The 19,666-nt window shown below is 51.2% G+C and overlaps 2 protein-coding genes across 2 annotated transcripts in view; one reads left to right on the top strand and one right to left on the bottom strand.

Moving 5' to 3' along the window:
* Positions 1–6,775, top strand: part of Pklr (pyruvate kinase L/R) — a 9,724-nt gene extending 2,949 nt beyond the window's left edge. The window contains exons 2-10 of the mRNA XM_029537608.1: positions 1,511–1,602; positions 1,704–1,835; positions 1,955–2,141; positions 2,450–2,720; positions 2,836–2,986; positions 3,205–3,357; positions 3,453–3,619; positions 4,813–4,994; positions 5,450–6,775. Of these exons, the coding sequence (XP_029393468.1) occupies positions 1,511–1,602; positions 1,704–1,835; positions 1,955–2,141; positions 2,450–2,720; positions 2,836–2,986; positions 3,205–3,357; positions 3,453–3,619; positions 4,813–4,994; positions 5,450–5,556 (1,442 nt within the window). The 3' untranslated portion in view covers positions 5,557–6,775. The remainder of the gene's footprint in view (positions 1–1,510; positions 1,603–1,703; positions 1,836–1,954; positions 2,142–2,449; positions 2,721–2,835; positions 2,987–3,204; positions 3,358–3,452; positions 3,620–4,812; positions 4,995–5,449) is intronic.
* Hcn3 (hyperpolarization activated cyclic nucleotide gated potassium channel 3) lies at positions 6,734–19,625 on the bottom strand. The gene is made up of 8 exons (XM_021195869.1): positions 19,255–19,625; positions 12,525–12,954; positions 11,360–11,521; positions 10,773–10,991; positions 10,265–10,411; positions 9,728–9,968; positions 8,646–8,810; positions 6,734–8,242 (listed from the first exon to the last, which is right to left on the bottom strand). The coding sequence occupies exons 1-8, from the start codon at positions 19,527–19,529 to the stop codon at positions 7,542–7,544; spliced, it is 2,340 nt and encodes a 779-aa protein (XP_021051528.1). The 5' UTR covers positions 19,530–19,625; the 3' UTR covers positions 6,734–7,541.
* Positions 19,626–19,666: the final 41 nt, after the last annotated feature.

Genomic DNA, 19,666 nt, shown 5'->3' on the forward strand with positions numbered 1-19,666 from the left:
TCTTCAGACACCCCAGAAGAGGGCGTCAGATCTCATTATGGATGGTTGTGAGCCACCATGTGGTTGCTGGGAATTGAACTCAGGACCTTTGGAAGAGCAGTCAGTGCTCTTAACCTCTGAGCCATCTCTCCAGCCCCAGAATGTTCCACTCTTACCACCCCGGCCACTGTCACCTGAGATCTGAGGAGTGTTGTAAATTCAAGGCCAACGTGGGCTAAACAGAGACTCTATCTCTAAAATAAGTAAGAAGAAGGAAAGGTGTCATCCGCACACAGATGGCCTTTCAAGTTAAGGACAGTTGGAGTAAAGGTAGAAATAATGAGAGCAGAGGACCAGACAGACACACAGCACAACACACCAAATGCACACATACATACATATACCACACATACACCACATATATACACCACACATATACTACACACATACACATATCACTCACAGCTCACAAACATGTGCCAGACATACACACATCCTGCACACACACTATACATGTATATACCACACATATACAACACACATACCACTCACACATCACACACATATGCTACACATACACATATCACACATTTACACCATACACACATCATACTACAGACACACACCACTCACATATCACACACACCATACACATACACACACACACACCACTCACATATTACACAGACACTATACATCACACACATACATCACACACACACACACACACACACACACCAAGGAGAAAGAGGGTAGGTATGTAGCTCAGTTGATAGAATACTTGCCTACTGTGCATGAAGCCCTGAGCTCGGGCCCTAGCGCACCATATTTAGCATAGTAGAGCACACTCTTAACCCCAGCTCAGGGGAGGTGAGGACAGGAGAACCAAGCCCAAGGTTATCCTCAGAAGCAGAGCAAATCCAAGGCTAGCCTGGGTTACAGGTTACCCTGTCTCAGAAGGAAGCACTGATAGGAAGAAGGGTGGAGGATAAGTAAAGGATGGTGTAGCTCAGTGCTAGACACTTGCCTCGTGTGGAGGAGGCCTTGCCCTCCATCTCCAGAGCAGCAGAAAAGGAGGCAAGGGATGAAGAGGGAGAGGAAGAGTCCCTTCAAGCTCCGCTGCCTCCGCTGCTGCCGCCGCCTGCCTCTGCTGCTGCTGCTGCTGCTGCTGCTGCTGACCCATGAGGACGGGTACTGGGACAGATCTCAGCTCTGTCAGTGAGACCCCTCAGCTGTCAAAGCGCCTCTGTGACCTGCCTCACGCTCTGACCCTTCACAGCCTACAGTAACCTCCACAGTGTGGCACTTAATGTCAGGTCATTGCTAAGAAAGGTGCCTAAGGCCTGGCTGAAATTAGACACCCCACAAGCTGCCTCCTCAAGGGTGCGCATACTGGTTGGAGTGGGCAAAATGCGTTTGTGAAGTAGAGGAACTTCGAAGGACTTCCTGGGTCGGGGAGTCCCTCCGATGTTGCAGATGGGTTTGGCTGCCAGGTTGCGGAGGACTTTCTTAGTGGGCTCTCTGGTTCCAGGGCCGGCGTCACGCTCTGTGGACCGCCTCAAGGAGATGATCAAGGCAGGGATGAACATTGCACGACTCAACTTCTCCCATGGCTCCCATGAGGTGTGGGGAAGTCGTGGAGGGCGGAGCTGGAGAATACCCCAGGTCCTGTCCGCTTTGCTTTATAATCCTGGTTTTGCTCTCTCTCTCTCTCTCACTGCTAGTACCATGCAGAGTCCATCGCCAACATCCGGGAGGCGGCTGAGAGCTTTGCAACCTCCCCACTCAGCTACAGGCCAGTGGCCATCGCCCTGGACACCAAGGGTCCTGAGATACGCACCGGAGTCCTGCAGGGGGTGAGAAGCAAGCCTCTCTCTGGGGCCTGGAGGAGTGTGAGAGCCCTGGAGCGGGAGAGAGGGTCAGCACTGCTCGGCCCAGCTGCGAAACTTAGGCCTCTCTGCCCCTCCCCCTCCAGGGTCCAGAGTCGGAGGTGGAAATTGTGAAGGGTTCACAGGTGCTCGTAACCGTGGATCCGAAGTTCCGGACAAGGGGCGATGCAAAGACAGTGTGGGTGGACTACCACAATATCACCCAGGTCGTTGCAGTGGGGGGCCGCATCTACATTGACGATGGGCTCATCTCCTTAGTGGTGCGGAAAATCGGTACAGTAATGTTTCCTGATCTTATGAGGCACTCCCAAAACAGGGCCCTTTCTCTTCCTTTGGGTTTCTATGTTCTGTCTGCTCGTCCACACTTCCTCTAGTAGTGTCTGCTTCCCCACCTGGCCTAGTGGTCCCTGCTGTCATCGTGGGCTGGGGCTGGGCATTTGATGCCTCTTCTTGGTGTGTGTGGAGTGGGGTGAAGGGCTCAGAAGTCCCGATTTCTTGAGGATCCAAGCTTCAGCGCCCCCTCTGCCATGCCTATATCCCGGTTCAGTCTTGGCAGACACTGGCTCTTTCTATACCCGCAGGCCCAGAGGGACTGGTGACCGAAGTGGAACACGGTGGTTTCTTGGGCAACAGGAAGGGTGTGAACTTGCCAAACGCCGAGGTGGATCTGCCTGGGCTGTCTGAGCAAGATCTTTTGGATCTGCGCTTTGGGGTGGAACATAATGTGGACATCATCTTTGCCTCCTTTGTACGGAAAGCCAGTGATGTGGTGGCAGTCCGGGATGCTCTGGGGCCAGAAGGGCGAGGCATCAAAATTATCAGCAAAATCGAGAACCATGAAGGCGTGAAGAAGTGAGGCTTGGTCTTTGGTCCCATCAGCCCTCTCTGTCCCTTTGCCCCTCTTGTGCGTGCTATTTCCCCAGCATCTCCTGGCTCTGCCCTAGCCTGGATTCCTCCAACCACCCAGGTTTGATGAGATCCTAGAAGTGAGCGATGGCATCATGGTGGCTCGGGGTGACCTGGGCATTGAGATCCCCGCAGAGAAGGTTTTCTTGGCTCAGAAGATGATGATTGGACGCTGCAACCTGGCCGGCAAGCCTGTCGTTTGCGCCACACAGGTCTGGAGTGAACCCTTGGGCTAGGCTTTAGATGTGCTGAGCAACCTTAGAATCTATGATACTGTCTGCTATCTGGTCACAAATGATGATGACATGAAGTCCCAGGGTCTCAGTGTGACCCTGGCATTCTAAGAGTGCAGGTGCCAGAGAAATAGTGTGGTCAGGGTCCCCAATCAGAGTGTGACTTCTACAGCTTTGACATCCATGGTGTCATTTAGATGCTGGAGAGCATGATCACGAAGGCTCGACCAACTCGGGCAGAGACAAGCGATGTGGCCAATGCTGTGCTGGATGGGGCTGACTGTATCATGCTGTCTGGAGAGACCGCCAAAGGCAGTTTCCCCGTGGAGGCCGTAAAGATGCAACATGCGGTAGGAACTCAGTCCTGAAAAGCTGATGGGTCGGGGACACAGACCCCTCTGGAACCCCATTGACGCTACTCAACCTGACCTGCTGGTGCCTGCAGATTGCCCGGGAGGCAGAGGCCGCTGTGTACCACCGCCAGTTGTTTGAGGAGCTACGCAGGGCAGCGCCACTGAGCCGTGACCCAACTGAGGTCACTGCAATTGGAGCCGTGGAGGCTTCCTTCAAGTGCTGTGCCGCAGCCATCATTGTGCTGACCAAGACAGGCCGGTGAGAAACGAATTGGAAACAGGGCTTTGGGTGGGGGCGGCTGATACGGTGGGTGATTTAAAAAAAAAAAAAAAAAGTGTTGCTTTAGGGCAAGAAAAGGGATAACCATGGACGCTAGAGGCCAGCAGAGGTGCCTCTTGGGTGCTCTAGAACCCATGAGTGCCAGGGACCCGGCAGGTGATAACCTTAGGGCGTTTGAAGAACTGGAACTGAGAAGTCTTCAGTGGGCTGAGGTGTTGCAGAGGAGCCCAGTAAGCCCGAAAGCTGAGGATTTTTCTCTCAAACTTAGCAGTGAGACCCTAAGTAACTCTCGGGGGCCTCACAAGCCACTTCTGGCTCCGTGGGTCTGTGTGAGTTTTCCATCTGTCACCCCCCAAGCCCCATGGGGTTGTGCGGGTTAATAAAATATGTTAAGTGGTTAAGTGACATATGGAGGTTGGGTATGATACAAACATACATCTTCTAGGCAGTGTACCCTTTTATGTTGTGTTTGATAGGGTCTCATTAGTCCTGGCTGACCTGAAACTCACTTTGTAGCTGAAGTAGCCTTTGAACTTAACCTTCAGCCTCTAGCCCAAGGGCTGGGGTTGTGGGCATGTCTCACCATGGCTGGCTGGTCTTACATTTCTTTCTAAGTTTTTGGAGGATTTGTTATTATTTCTATGTATGCGTGTATGATCCTAAGGTCAGAAACGGATGTAGGACCCTCTGGAGCTGGAGTTTCAGGCAGTTGTGAGCGATTTGATATGGATGCTCAGAACCAACTCAGATCCTCTGAAAGAGCACTAAGAGCTCTTAAGGACTGAGCCGTCTCTCTAGCCCAGGTTTTACATTTATCTTATTAATATTATTTTTAATATGGATTGACATTTTACCTGTTTGTATGTCTGAGCACCATTTGCATGTCTGGTGCCAGTAGAGACCAGAAGAGGGTGTTAGTGCCCCCGAAACTGGACTTAAAAAGCATTGTTAGTCGCTGTCCTGGTGTTGAAAACTTAACCCAGCATGTGCTCCTAGCGGCTGAGCCATCTCTGCGACATGGTAGGTATCCTGAATACTTAATGAGAAAGACAGAGACCAGAGAAGTAGAACTTACCCAGGGCCACATGGTTTGTCAGTGACACCTAGAACCATACTTCAAACTCTTGTTTCTTGGGTCAACACTCTGAGCTCACCCTCTCTCCCTCCTACAGCTCAGCTCAGCTTCTGTCTCGCTACCGACCTCGGGCAGCTGTGATTGCTGTGACTCGTTCTGCTCAGGCGGCCCGACAGGTCCACCTGTCCCGAGGAGTCTTCCCCTTGCTCTACCGTGAGCCTCCAGAGGCTGTCTGGGCAGATGATGTGGATCGGAGGGTCCAATTTGGCATTGAAAGTGGTGAGCCTTGCCCTCTCCTCCCCGGCCTGGCTTCCTGCCCTGACTCAGAAGTTCTGCCTGTCCTCACTGGTCCAAGCATTTCTAGGAGTCACTAAGATGGGCGTGTCTTGGACTCTGAGCAGGAAGGGTAAGCTGAGAGGCAAGGAGGACAGGACCCCTGAGAAGTTGCCTCTGTGTCTGCCACAACCTAGTAGGACAAGGAGCAAGAAGAGGTGGGAGGACAAAGCCAGGAGAGCTGAAACTAAATTTATAGTTGTCATGGCCACACCTGTCCTTGTCCCACATAGGTACAGAGGCTTCATGCTTAAAAACAGTATACCACATTCCCTCCTCTCAAACACATCCTCTCAAACCACTGCCTCAGTTTCCTTCTCCCCTATTGGGTAGGTGACCTTGAGGTGGTGGAGGGTAATGGCTGACCTAGGTTCTTCAATGACTGTTCTTTTCTCCACCAGGAAAGCTTCGTGGCTTCCTCCGAGTTGGTGATCTGGTGATTGTTGTGACAGGCTGGCGACCTGGCTCTGGCTATACCAACATTATGCGGGTGCTGACCATATCCTGAAACGCCTCTCCCCTTTCTGACCTAGTTGCACCCCATTTCTTTCAACCCACACCCCTCCCATAGTCCTACATCTGCCAGCTAGCCCCATTCTGGTGCTTCACACAGGCCCTGAATGTCTGTGTCCAATTACACACAGCCCACCCAGCAGCATCAATTGTATATCCCTGTCTCAATCCGCTCAGCTGGATTCTAAGATGCCCTGAGCCTTTAATCCCAGCCCAGCTGGTTAATTCGATTCCTCCCAGGTCCTGATCATCAGAACGGGGGAGTGGAAACTAGGTGAACTTATTCAAATTCCATAGAACCATTATTTTAAAACACTCTGTCCTCCGATACAGCCCTCATGACCAGTTCCCTAGCAAAGTGTCACCTCCCGATGGCCTCAAGTCAAGGAGCACAGCTCCACACTTTTAAGGAAGGCTGGGGTAGATGGGTACTGGAGAGAACTAAGCCTAGCTGGGTTTTGTTTTTTTCCCCCTGATACAAGGTCTCATTGTATTGCTCTAACTGGACACAGGCTCCTAGAAATCCTCCTGCCTGACCCTCCTGAGGGCAAGGACTACAGGCATGAGTGGCCAGCTGGACTTTAGGTTGTCTTATCATCTTACTGACTCCACAAACCATGGAACTAAGCTTACAAGGCACTAATCTGGCTGTTCTCCTGCCCACTGATCTGCTGGGCCAGATGATCCAGATATTCTTCCACAACCACTTTGTTCCCACATACAAATCAGAAGCAGAAAATGAATCTTTTCTTTTAAACCCAACTGTTTAGGTGCAATTATAAAAAACAACTCCCACAGGCAAAGAGTCCCGGAATCTCCCACCTAAGGAGATGTGTGATCCTGGCCTCACCTGTCAATGCTACAGTGTATTTCTGAAGGGGGACAGAGGGGGTGAGCAGGGGATTATTCTTGTCCCTGAGAAAGTGGAGGGGCTACTGGCCCACCCTTCCTAGGTTTAGATACTCCAGGCCCTCATCTTCTTCACATCAGTAAACCCAGATGAGGATAAAAACTAAGCTCGGGCCTCCTGCTGCCCCCCCCCCCACTACCTCATCACAGAGAGTTTGAGTATCGCTGCAGATGGCATTGTGAAAGGACCACAAAGATGTCCCCCAGGCCCCTACCAGGAGGTGGGGAGGACAGACAACGGAACAAGTAATGAAGTGAATAAGTCAAATTAGCAAATGAATAAATAAAATTAATAAATGACTGAATAAATAAGACAAGGAGGGAAAGATAAAAGGTCACATGAGGATTCAGCCCCTGGCCCCCTACCTGGGGGGAACTAGGCTGACACAGTAAGTAAGGAGGTGCCACGCGCGTACCCCTTAGCTTTAGGGGCAACACCACTGAGGCAGGGAGCACAGTGAAGAGCAGCTTCTAGTTCACAAAGGTAGTCCACGCAGGAGCTGCGGAGGGCAGGCTACAGTGGGCAGATGTGGGTTCTCACTTGGTGTGGACAAGGAGGGCCCACAGGTGGCAGTCAAGGTCGATGTTCACACCCAGGGCCCTAGACATCTGTTGGCTGTACTAGATAATTGATGGTACCCAGCTACGACAAAGGGGAGGGGAAGATAGGACACACTGGGCACCACCTGCAGGGTCACTGACAGGGAGACAGCCATCTAGTTACTCGGCAGTGATGGAAGCGGCAAGTACTTGTGCTTAATAAAGGCAGGGCTGTGGGCCCAGGCCTGCACCGGGCAGGACCGTGGCCTGGGGACACCCTTGTTAAAGGGCTTCGAGACATTTCTACTTGGCAGTGGATACACAGTACCTAGTACAGTGCCTTGAACATGGCAGGCACTGGGTACCTATGACAAGTGGGTATGTGATTAGGATTAGCAGGCTGCAGCTGCTTTGAACTGTGGTGATAAAGGGCAGTATGTTAGATTCCCCCACAGCCTTCCCCCAAGGGGCGCTTCCCCTCAGGCACACCTTATTGCGTGCCAATAGCTAAGGCCAGTGTAACCTAGGATTTCACATGTTGGCAGAAATTTGGGGTCCTCTGGGGGTAACTGGCTCAGGCACTGATGACCTGGGTGGCTGGACTGTCCCTGGAGGCTTGGCCAGGAGCCCCGAGGGGGGCAGGCGCTCACTTCCAGAGCCTTTACGCCTAGGAGAGCCATCCCCTGTTGCTCGCTGAGGCAGAGAGGGTTGAGAGGCAGAGAGTGGGCGGCCCCGAGGTCCTAGCCTCCGAGCACCTCCTCCTGGGGGAGGGCCCAACAGAGACACCTGGGAACGCCCTGTCCGGGATAGGCTGGCATGGAGGGTTCGGGCAGGTGGAGCAGGCAGGCGAGAAGTGGACGCCCAGGGTCCCCGAGCCAGCAGAGGACCTGCTCGGACAGGCACCAGTGGGGAGGCTGGGGAGCCTGCTGAGCGTCTAGCAGATCGAGCCAGGAGGGTGGCTGGAGAATCAGGGGAGAGGGGCAGAGGGCCTCGCTGGTGAGTCAAGGCTATGGCCACGTTGGAGGTCACAGCAGCTGCCTGCAGAGGGGCGTGCACCAGTGGTTCCCACAACACTGGCTTTCCACTGAGTCGAGCTCCTGTGCCAGGAGCCAGGCCCCGAACACCACGAGCCATGTCTCTGTCGTGCTGTACCAAATGCTGCTCCATGACGCCACCGCTGCTGCCTGGACTCGGCTCAGAGCGTTTCCGCTGCAATATCGAATTCTTTTTGCCTACAAGTTGTCCCAGGACCAAGAAGTTAGGAAAGGGAAGGAATCTAAGATGGAGGCCAGATAACCACGGTGTGTGGGAGAGGTGGCGGGGAGGGGGTTGAGGGGTAGGAGACAGGAAGTCAGACATATGGAAAGAGTGCTTTACAAGAGAAGCAGGAAGGTGGTATCAATCAAAAATGGCGAGGTTAAGGACTGGTACCCAGGAGGACACGAGGAATGAGGATTTGGGGAGATACTCCACGCTATTTCTTGCTAGGGGTAAGACTAGTGAGCAACAGTGCTAACAGCCTGCAGGCATGGACTGGGACTGGGTGGGCTGGGATGTGGTGCCAAAGCGCTAGGGCTAGGCTCATGAGATGAGGCCCAGCCAGGACCCAGAGCAGACAGAGTAGACAGGCCTCACCGATGCGCCGAAGCCGGTCCATGGCCACAGTCTCAAAAGCCCTGCGCATCATTGGGAACTCCTCAAGCACCGCATTGAAGTGGTCCACACTGAGCGAGTAGAGGCGACAATAGGTGTCAGCCCTTACACTGGCTGTCCTCCGACCTCGAGTCAGCAGGCAGATCTCTGCAAAAGTGGGGAGAGGCTCAGAGCCCCCATTCCATCCCACGATTAGGCCTGCAGCAGCTCACCCAGCACCCTCGGATTCCTCCTTAGACTTGGGACAATGACCTGGTGTAAGGTCCCTAACTGCTCTAAGCACTGTCTCCATACCTGCACATCTGGAACAAACAGGTTCGCCAGCCCCAGGTGTTCTTCTCAGTTACTCTACACATTAACTCCAACCCCAGTCCTTTCTCTCTGTCCCAGAGTGTACCGGACTCCTAACTTGGGAGGAGAAAAGCAGGCACAAAGTGGGACTGACGGGATGCTTGAAGGTAGGGGGTATTAGGGTGGCTGGATGGTTGTGTGAGCCTTAAGTCACTCTGGGAAGTGGCTGGCTGCACTTCTTCCAAAGCCACAGCCTGGGTTTTCAGACAGCCCCATAAAGCCTAAGTCTGCGGGACAGCCCTGCTTCATTCCTGGGTTTCCCTCAACTCACGGGGTCCTTGCAGTTTGTCATTAATAATCCTACAGAGTTGCTGGCCCAGTAGCTTGAAGCCTGGCCATGCACTAGACTCTCCTGAGATGCTTTTTAAAATAAAATAAATTTAAAAAATCCAGCCACCTGGTATGGTGGTGCATGCCTTTAATCCCAGCACTTGGGAAGCAGAGGCAGGTGGATGTCTGCCTGGTCTAAACAGTGAGTTCCAGGACAGCCAGAGCTATATAATAGACCTGGTCTCAAACAATAAAATAAAATAAAATAAAATAAAATAAAATAAAATAAAATACAGAGCTTCAGGCCTGGATCGGACTCAATAGGTTTGGGTAAGGGTTGTTCTGTGATTTGTGTAACACAAACGGGTGAAGCCCTGGTCCTAGAAAACAACTGCCTTCTGTATAATGTCCATAACCCCCCATCTTCCCCAAGGCCTGCTGACCCCCAAAGTAGGATCCATCAGTGAGGCGAGTGTCGCGGGCGCCCCGTGCCAGCACACTGAGCAGCCCGTGCTGGATGAAGTACATCTTCCTGCCCACGGAGCCCTCACGCACCACCAGGTCCCCTGGTTGGAAGACCTCAAAACGGAGCTTGGTGAGCACTGCGGTGACGAAGCTGGGGTCAGCATGAGCAAACAGCGGCATGTGGGCCACCAGGCCCCGGCAGGTGAAGTTAATAATCTCCTGGACATGGGCGGGGCCTATCAGACAGGCTCCGCCCCCTGTCAGAAGATGTCCCAGCCCCCAAGCTCATCTGTCTCCAGAAAACCCATCCACCTGAAGATCGGTCACTAGATGGGGATGCTACAGTCCGTGTGGGGACCTCCCTGAGACAGTCCCATAAGCCTTGCACAGAAAGCCACCTCCCCTCAAATGCTTGTTCCCCCCTCCCAAGCACTCACTCCCTTGTAACCCAGGCGGCACATTCAGAAGCCCAGATCCTAGAAGAGCCCTTCCCACAAGGTCCAGCCCGGCCCCACCTCCCGAAGTGGCTCGCTCAGCTCCCCCAGGATGCTCTCTTCATCAAACATCTTGCCCTGATAGCGATGCTCGTAGTACTCGTGGATGCGCTGCCGGGTGTCAGCGGGCAGCTTGTGGAAGGACATGTACTGCTCCACCTGCTTGTACTGGAGAGGCAGCATCGGTTGCCAGTGGGAAAAGGATGTGGAGACGTGGGGCCAAAACAGTGGGGCTGGGGGTGTGCAGAACAAGTTGGACCCAGAGGCGATAAACGTGGTACACACAGAACCGCGAGGGATATACGGATAATGGTGGATACAGGGAAGACTGTGCAGTTACAGAAAACCCCAAATGTGGACAGAGGAGAGGGAGGGTCCAAGGACAGAGGCATAGGGACAGTCACAGATGTGTTTCACACAGGTGGATGGGACAAATGGATATGAGGCAGGGAAGGACATAGGGGCCCATCAGAACACAACCTCCAGCACTTCTCCAAGCCCACCCCTCTCCTCTCTTGTCCCTGCTGACCTTCTCCTGGTACTGTCGCCGGGAAGAGTCCAGGGACTGGATGAGGGCAGTGGCGTGACCGATGAACATGGCATAGCACGTGGCGCCCACAATCATGCTGAGCATGGTGAGCCAGACGTCAGGCATGCCTACTGGTGCCTGCTGCCCATAGCCAATGCAAAGCATGTGACTCATGGCCTTGAACAGGGCGTGGGAATACTGGCGGCCCCACGAGTGGTTCTGGGGGGCAGAGGATGTTGCAGAACAGGGCTTGGGCCCCTCCGAGTCTCATTCTCGACCTGCCCCCCTTTCTCCCTTTAAGTTCTCTGCGTACCCCTTCTACCTCAGAACTTCCTCTCGGCAGTCATCTGTTTGGTGTGTGAAGCAGGGGGTTGGTTTCCTCCGTTGGTGGGGACCCTGGGTTTTGCCTAGGTTTCCTTCCTGGTCTGATCCCTCTGACACATAAACACGTCCTCCATCTGCGTTTCTTACCCCTCTCCTCCCCACAACCCCATCCCCATCTGCTTTCCTTCTGGATCCTCTCATTCCTTCTGCTCCCTATGGTTATCCCTCTTGCCCAGGAGTACCAGAGCTGGGGGGCTTCTCACCACCATGCGGTTCATGGAGACCCAGCAGTCAGAAGGGAAGTCCTGCAGCATAGGGACCAGAAACTGCAGACAGCCGTCCCAGTGACACAGCAGCAGCATCATTCCAATGAGGTTGAAGATGCGAACCACTGCGCTGGCCAGGTCGTAGGTCATGTGAAAGATCTGAGGAGTCCGAGGAGGCACTGCTGTGGACAGGAACCCCTCTCTGCTGGTCCCCCCCAGTTCCAACCTTGCAAATTCCCCTTGACCCTCTCTCTCCCCTTCCCAGGATCTCTGAATTAAAACAAAAACAAAAACAAAAACTCTAAAAAAAGTAGCCATTAACCTGGCCTGGTGTCAAGTGTCTGTACTCCTAGCTACCAGGGAAGCTGAGGCAGGAGGATCAGAAGTTTAAGGCCAGCCAAGGCAATTTTTTTTCCCTTTCAATTAAAAAAAAAAAAAAAAAAAAGCCACGTATAGTGGTGCACGCCTTTAATCCCAGCTCTTGGGAGACAGAGGCAGGTGAATCTCTGCTCAAGGCCAACCTGATCTACAGAGCGAGTTCCAGGACAGCATTACATAAAGATACCCTGTATCAAAAAACAAAACACACTTTATGGGTGTTTTGCCTACATATATATCTGTGTACCATATGCATGCCAGGTGCTCTTGGAGGCTACAGGGTGTCTGATCCCTTTGAACTGGAGTTACCGACAGTTGTGAGCCAGCACATAAGTGCTGGAAATTGAACTTGGGACCATTGGAAGAGCAGCCAGTGCTCCTAAGTGCTGAGCCATCTCTCCAGGCCCCAGCGTGAGCGCTTTAGTGAGGTCCTATCTCAAAATAAAAAGAGCTGGGTAGCACTGTCTGAACTGATAAGATGGCCGAGTACACGCTGAGCCACTAAACCCTGTGCCAGAAGAGGCACCTCCTATTCATACCCAGTCCTCCAGTCAAGAGAATCAACTAACCCTCAAATGTTTGCCTACAGCTCTGTACCCCACCCTCACCCTGGCCTCATTCCCTGAACCTGCCTTCTATGCCTGCTTCTCTCCCACCAACTTTGCTAAGAATTCACACTTGGACGCCTCAGGCATCTTCCCCACCCCATGGAATCACCAGGACTTCCACCCATAGCACCTCTCTGAGGAGTATGATACGCCCCCTGCCCACCTCCCCACCCCACCTCCTCCCACTGGTGTATGTAGCGGATGAGGCGGGAGAGGCGGAGCAGCCGCAGCAGGCTAAGGATCTTGGTGAATCTAACGATGCGCAGGGCCCGTGCCGTTTTGTAGACCTCAGCATCTAGTCGTGGCTCCAGCTCCACCACTAGGAAGATATAATCCACAGGGATGGAGGAGATCAGGTCAACCAGGAACCAGGTGCGCAGGTAACGCGTTCGGATGGCCCTTGGTGCCAGCAGGATCTCGGCACCTTCCTCCACCACGATGCCAGTTCGGAAGTTGAGCACCAGATCCAGCAGGAAGAAAGTGTCAGAGAGGACATTGAAGACGATCCAGGGTGGAGAGTTCTCCTCCTTGAAGAAAGTGATACCCACAGGCAGAACTATGAGGTTCCCCACCATCAGCAGCAGCATGATCAGATCCCAGTAAAACCTAAAGTGGGCACGGGATAGAGAGCAAGGTTCTGTCACACTCCTGCTGCTCGACTGGCAGACGGTAGTCTAAGACAGCCAAGAGGGGCCAAGATCACAAAACCACAAAAATGGGCGGGTAGTGATGGCCCATGCCTTTAATCCTAGCACTTGGGTGACAGAGGCAAGCAGATTTCTAAGTTCGAGGCCAGCCTGGTCTACAGAGTGAGTTCCAGGACAGCCAGGGCTACACAGAGAAACCCTGTCTTGAAAAACCCAAAAACAAAACAAGACAAAACAAAACAAAAACAAAATCATCATTTAAATTCACTGAGAGCAAAGACTGGAACCGCCATCTGGGAAAAGAGCATTATTTGGTAGAGGTAGATATTTACACTCTGTGCAGCTCTGTTCCTTTGTGTATAAACACCCAATGGTGTTGGAACTAATGGTTTAATAAGCCTCTATGAAAGACACATGATCCAGATATTTTATTTATAAGGCAAATGCCTAGATTGGGCAGGTCTAGAGCTACTTTTCCTTAACATATGTAAGTAAACCACAAAGACCCGAAGATGGTATCAGATCCCTAGAACTGGAGTTCCAGAAGGTTGTGAGCCCCCACGTGGAACTGGGAACCAAACACAAATCCTCTACAAGGGTGGTCAGTACCTTTTTTTTTTTATATAATTTTAATTTCTATTGAAAATAGATATTTTTTCATACAACATGGTCTGATAGTGGGTTTCCCTTCCTCAACTCCCTTCTAGACCCTCCCCTCTTCCCTACCTACCAAAGCCCTCCCTCTCTTTCTCTCTTTCATTCAAAAACAAACAGGTGGGGCTGGAGAAATAGTTCAACAATTAAGAGCACTGACTGCTCTTCCAGAGGTCATGAGTTCAATTCCCAGAAACCACATGGTGGCTCACAACCATCTATAGTGAGATCTGGTGCCCTCTTCTGGTGTGTCTGAAGATGGCTACAGTGTACTCGTATACATAAAATAAATAAGTCATTAAAAAAAAAAGAAGAAAACAGTCAACTAAACAAACACACAAACGAATAACAGGACAAAACAAGCAAGCAGGAAAAAATGCCAAAGAAAAAGCACAAGAAATACAGACAGATGCAGACACATGCACATACACACACAGATGCAAACACATATACATTCACACACACAGAGACAGATGCAGACATATACACATTCACACATACAAAAATCCCACAAAAATACAAAATCTGGTACTATAATATATTAAAAACTATATAAAGTTAAGACAATGCCCAGATTAAACACTATAAGATAAACACCTCCAAAAGTACCACGGAATTCATTTTGTGTGAGGTATCTACTGCTGACCTGTGGCCTACCTTTATGGTTTGTATACCCCGGGAGACACCATCGGAGAATTCCCCTCTCCCTCCCCCAACTCCCCCCTGTGTTTTGAGAGGTTGCCAAGTGGAGATAGCTTCTGGCTTAGATGGAGACTTGTGCCCACTTTCCCTATCAATGCTGGTACCCCATCTGGTTTAAGCCTGTGTATATCCACGGATGCTGCCAAATCTCTTCGGGTTCATATGTGTGTCAGCCCTCTTGCATCTAGAAGGCCTTGTTCCTTGGTGTCTTCCATCTCCTCTGGCTCTTATGACCTTTCTGCTTCCTTTTTGTATAGTTCCCTGAGTCCTGCAGGAGAGGCATTTGATGGAGACTTGCCATTTAGGACTGAGAGTTCCAAGGTCTCTCACTTTCTATACTATGTGCCCTACAGCTATTGGTCTTTGTTCCCAACTATTGCAGGAGGAAGCTTTCTGCCGTTGACTTAAGATATTGATCAATGAGTGTTGTGATTTGAATAAAAATGAAGGATTAAGGAGGTGTGATCTTGTCCAGTAGGTGTGTCGTTGTTGAAAGAAGTGGGTCACTAATGTGGGCTTTATTTTTTTTTTAAAGGCGTGTACCACCACGCCTGGCTCTTTTTTTCTTTTTAAAATATTTATTTATTACATGTAAGTACACTGTAGCTGTCTTCAGACACTCCAGAAGATGGAGTCAGATCTTGTTACAGATGGTTGTGAGCCACCATGTGGTTGCTGGGATTTGAACTCAGGACCTTTGGAAGAGCAATCGGTGCTCTTAACCACTAAGCCATCTCTCTAGCCCCTAATGTGAGCTTTAAAGTTTCAAAAGCCCACACCAGGTCCAGCTTCTTTTTCTCTCTTTCCACCAATGAAACAGGATGCAGCTCTCAGAGACTGCTCCAGTGCCATGGTCCCTGCTGGGAAAATGGACTAAGTCTCTGAAACTGTAAGCCAGCCCCCAATTAAATGCTCTCTTTTATAAGCCGCCTTGGCCATGATATCTCTTCAGCAATAGAACAGTAACTAAGACAATGTATAGCTGGATGTGCATGGGGGTTATTTTATTCCTGCATATCTTTAGCAGAGCAACAGGTTTTGGTTTTCTCATAGTTCCCTGGCCTATCTAGTCTCAGGTTCTTGGCTTCTAAGCAGTGTCAGGCATGGGCTGCACCTCATGGAGTAAGCCTTAAAGCTATCTATCACCTAGCTGTTGGTTATATTCACAACCTTCGTGTTGCTATTGCACCAATGCATCATGCAGGCAGGCAGCCATCACTGTAGAGCACAGGGTTTGTAGCTGGGCTGGCAGTTACCCTCCTCCTCTGGTAGCACGCAAGGGTACCTTTCAGTACCATGAGCACTAATCAGCAGGAGTGAGCAGAGAGCGAGTGCAGTTAACCTCTGAGAGATCGCTCCAGCCCCTGAGTCTCACATTTTAGCACTTAGCAAAAGAAGCAAGAGACACAATGGGGGACTGGAGAGATGGCTCAGTGGGTAAGAGCACTGGCTGCTCTACCAGAGGTCCTGAGTTCAATTCCCAGCCACCACATGGTGCCCTCTTCTAGTGTGTCTGAAGAGAGATAGTGTACTCACATACATAAAATAAGTAAATAATTCTTTAAGAGAGAGAGAGAGAGGCACACACACACACAATGGTACAGGTCAGATGATTCCACAAAGCTCCAAAACAGACCCAGAGAAGTGATGAAACATTTTAATCCTTTCTATTTTACTTATTTTTACTATCATCATCATCACTATTATTATTACTATTACTATTGAGTGTGTCCATCGTATGTGATGCAGATGAGGTCAGAGTGTGACCTGTGCGCTCCTTTCTCTGCTCCAGTGGCTGAATTCAGATTACTGCGTCTGTGCAGCAAACACCTTTAGCTACTAGACTATCCTACTGCCCCGGCCCCTTTCTATTTTATTTTTACTGTGTGGCAAAATTATTTTTACTGCTCAATACTATTTTCTTTATTTACAAGTTAGAATCAAGAGACAAAAAACGATGGCCCAAAGGACCAAGGAGGCGAATAACTAAAAACTCTAAATGAAGAGAGAAAGGAAAAAGAGCAGAAAGAGAAGATCAGTCAAAAAGAAAAAAAAGCACAGAGAGATTCTTCTTCTTCCTTCCCCACTGAGAATGAGGAGTCAAATACACACTGATATATTAACATGTGTGCATGCACATGCGTGTGCATGCGAGCATGCCACAACACACATATGAAGGTCAGAGGACGGCTCGTAGGAATCAGTTCTCTCCTTCCACCACATGGGTCCCAGGAACTAAACTTACATTGTCAGACCTGTACCACAGAATCTAGAATGTAGGAATAAAGGTGTAGTTCAGTGGTAAAGTATGTGCCTAGCATGTTTGAAGATCTAGTTTCAATTCCCAGGACATTTCACCCACCCGTGAAAAGTGAGAATAGTGGATTTGAGAGAAGATTGTGAGATTAAGCTGGATGGTGGTGGTACATACTTTTGATCCTACCTCTTGGGAGGCAGAGGCAGGTGGATTTCTGAGTTCGAGGCCAGCCTGGTCTACAGAGTGAGTTCCAGGACAGCCAGGGCTACACAGAGAAATCTTGTCTCAAACAAAACAAAACAAATAGCAACAACAACAAACACACCAAAACACAAACCAAAAGCCAAACAAACAAAAGCAATAAAACCACGCACGCACAGGCCTGAGTGCGCTTAAAAGCACTCGCTGCTCTTGCAGAAGTCCCAGTGCCAGGGGGATCTGACCTCCTCAGTCACTGCATGCACATAATGTACAGACTTATATGCAGGCAAAACATTCATACCCATAAAATAAATCTCATTTTTTTCAAAAAGTAAACGTGAACACACCTACATACACACCTACATACACACCTACACACACACACTCACATGCACACACACATGCACACACACACCTACACACACACACTCACATGCACACACACAAACACACACACAAAACAAACAAACACAACACACACACACATACTAGCACCAAGATTATTTTGTAATTTTCTTTTTTCTTTTTTTTTTTTTTTTGGTTTTTCGAGACAGGGTTTCTCTGTATAGCCCTGGCTGTCCTGGAACTCACTCTGTAGACCAGGCTGGCCTTGAACTCAGAAATCTGCCTGCCTCTGCCTCCCGAGTGCTGGGATTAAAGGCGTGTGCCACCACGCCCGGCATTTTGTAATTTTCTAATCCTAGGGAGCCTGCCCTGACCTCACTGTGTTGTCGGGCACAGCAGTGCTGTATATACTACACTGTAGCTGTTGCTATGGTGCATACACTCTTTATCTCCAGATTCCTGGAAATTCCTTTCCCATCTCCAGGTTTCTATATCTAGTCTAGGCTGCCCTTCCCTTCTCTATCATCCCACTGCATTCCTGTTCTCCAACATGGCTAAGCTGATTTTCTGTAGGTGAGGACTGCCATCCACGGTGGGTGTGGTGGCGGGAAGAGGCTACCCCGCACTCATCTAAGCTGGTACTTTCAGGGATGCCCATCCCCCTCCACAGATGGGCTATGCACATAGAGGACTCCCTGGGAGATCCCAAGGCAGCGAGGCTTGAGCTATGCACCCCTTCCCTCCTCCAGACTGCCTGTGCGTGCTGAGATGTGCAAGGGCAAGCTACATTGCTTCAGAAGAAACTGTGTAGATATGAGGTCAGGAGGGGAGCAGAGGACAACATTCAGAGGAAAAAACAAAAACACTGGAGCACCCATGACAGTTTCAGGGCTAATCCCAGCGTAAGTCCTAAACACAGTCCCTTCTGATTCTGATTGCAAAAATCAATCCTCTCAACCTCCGAAAAAGCCTGTTAGTTTCCCAAGACCAGACCCACCCCTGAACGCCCCTCAGACTTGAATGTTTTCCCTCAACAACAAACCCCTGATGTTTCTTCCTCCCCTTCCACAGCTGCAGAGGAGCTTACACTGTGAGACACTGGGAGAGGTGGAAAGGTTGGCCGCACCATCAGAGCATCTTCACAGCCTGACTCACAGGCAGTCACAAGCCCAGCGGGTGATGTGGTAGAGGATTGCGAAGCAACACAACTCTGAGGGGGATATGGCTTCTGGGGATATGTCTGAGGGTGAACTGGGGGAGGGGAGGGTATCTGCTGGAGAACAGATAGGCAGGTGAGAGTGAAATAATAACGAAGACTGGAAAGAACAACGCGGAATAGAGGAATATTTACAGGGAGTGAATGTTTGAGAATGGAAGATACTGTCTGGGCCTCCGATTGTGTTCCCAAGCTCCAGAGAGACACACCTCATTTCTTCAACTGAAAGCTGTCCTTCACCGTCCCCAAGGGCAGGACTGATTTTTCTCCCCTAGCGACCTTGATGTAGGCGTACAGCCTGAAGGGGACTGTGAAATGGCTACATGCCAGTTCTCTGTCCCTTTTCTCCGGGAAACACCTGGGCGGTGGCCGAGCCCCTCTGCTTTCCTCCCCAATCTTTCTGAGTACCCGCCCCGCCCCAGCCGCAGTCCGCCTTCAGCACCACGGACAGCAAACAGCGCTGCGGACCCGACTGATCCCTGTCCTTCTCCAGCGTTCCCAGCGTCCCTGATCTGTTCTACTGAATTGGGCAAGTGCTTGCTGTGTGGGTAAAGCGTGGTAGAGAGTGGAACTAGGCTTCTTCCTCAGCTCTCCCAGCTTTGGGGCATGATATAATTTCCCACACCCCCAGAAAACAGTACTGAAAAGAGGCAAGGTTTCCAAACTCCGATACTCTCTGTGGTCCATGAGGTTCCTGGATTAGGTGCACCAAGTCCTCGGAGATAACCTGATGTTCGCTGTCCCTTATGCTTCCCTAACCTGACAAAACACTGAGGACCTCGGGGAAACCCGCCTAGGAATTCCCAGGCTGGGTTGGGGGAGGTGACTCCACCCGGCCGGTAGCACTGGTGTCCCTCGCTCTCCCCCCGTTGAACCCCCCGTACCGGAAGTCGCTGTAGGGGTGGATGATCCAGGCCCCGGCGGACTTCACCCTCTCCTGCTCGATTTCCACTGCTTTGTGGCTGCCGAAGACCCGGAGAGAGAACTTGTTGACCGTCGGCTGCAGCAGCGTCCCGAGCTGCCGCCTCTTCGGCTCCGGCGCAGACTCTGGCACCCCACCTGAGGCCGCGCGGGCCTGGGCGGGAGCCGCAGGAGGCGTCTCGCGTGCAGGGGTCGCCGCTTCGCCGGCCCCCACCGCCGGCCGCGCCTCCTCCTCCATGATTGCCCTCACTCGTAGGGCCTCCCCAACAGGTCCACGGCCATGGCGGGCGCGCAGGTCCCTGGGAGAGCAGCCCAGACAGGGGAGCTCCGACCAGCGTGCGCCCCGGGCACAGGGGGCGTGTGCAGGCGACAGAC

The sequence above is a fragment of the Mus pahari genome, chromosome 4 (assembly GCF_900095145.1).
Source record: "Mus pahari chromosome 4, PAHARI_EIJ_v1.1, whole genome shotgun sequence".
Taxonomy (NCBI): Eukaryota; Metazoa; Chordata; class Mammalia; order Rodentia; family Muridae; genus Mus; species Mus pahari.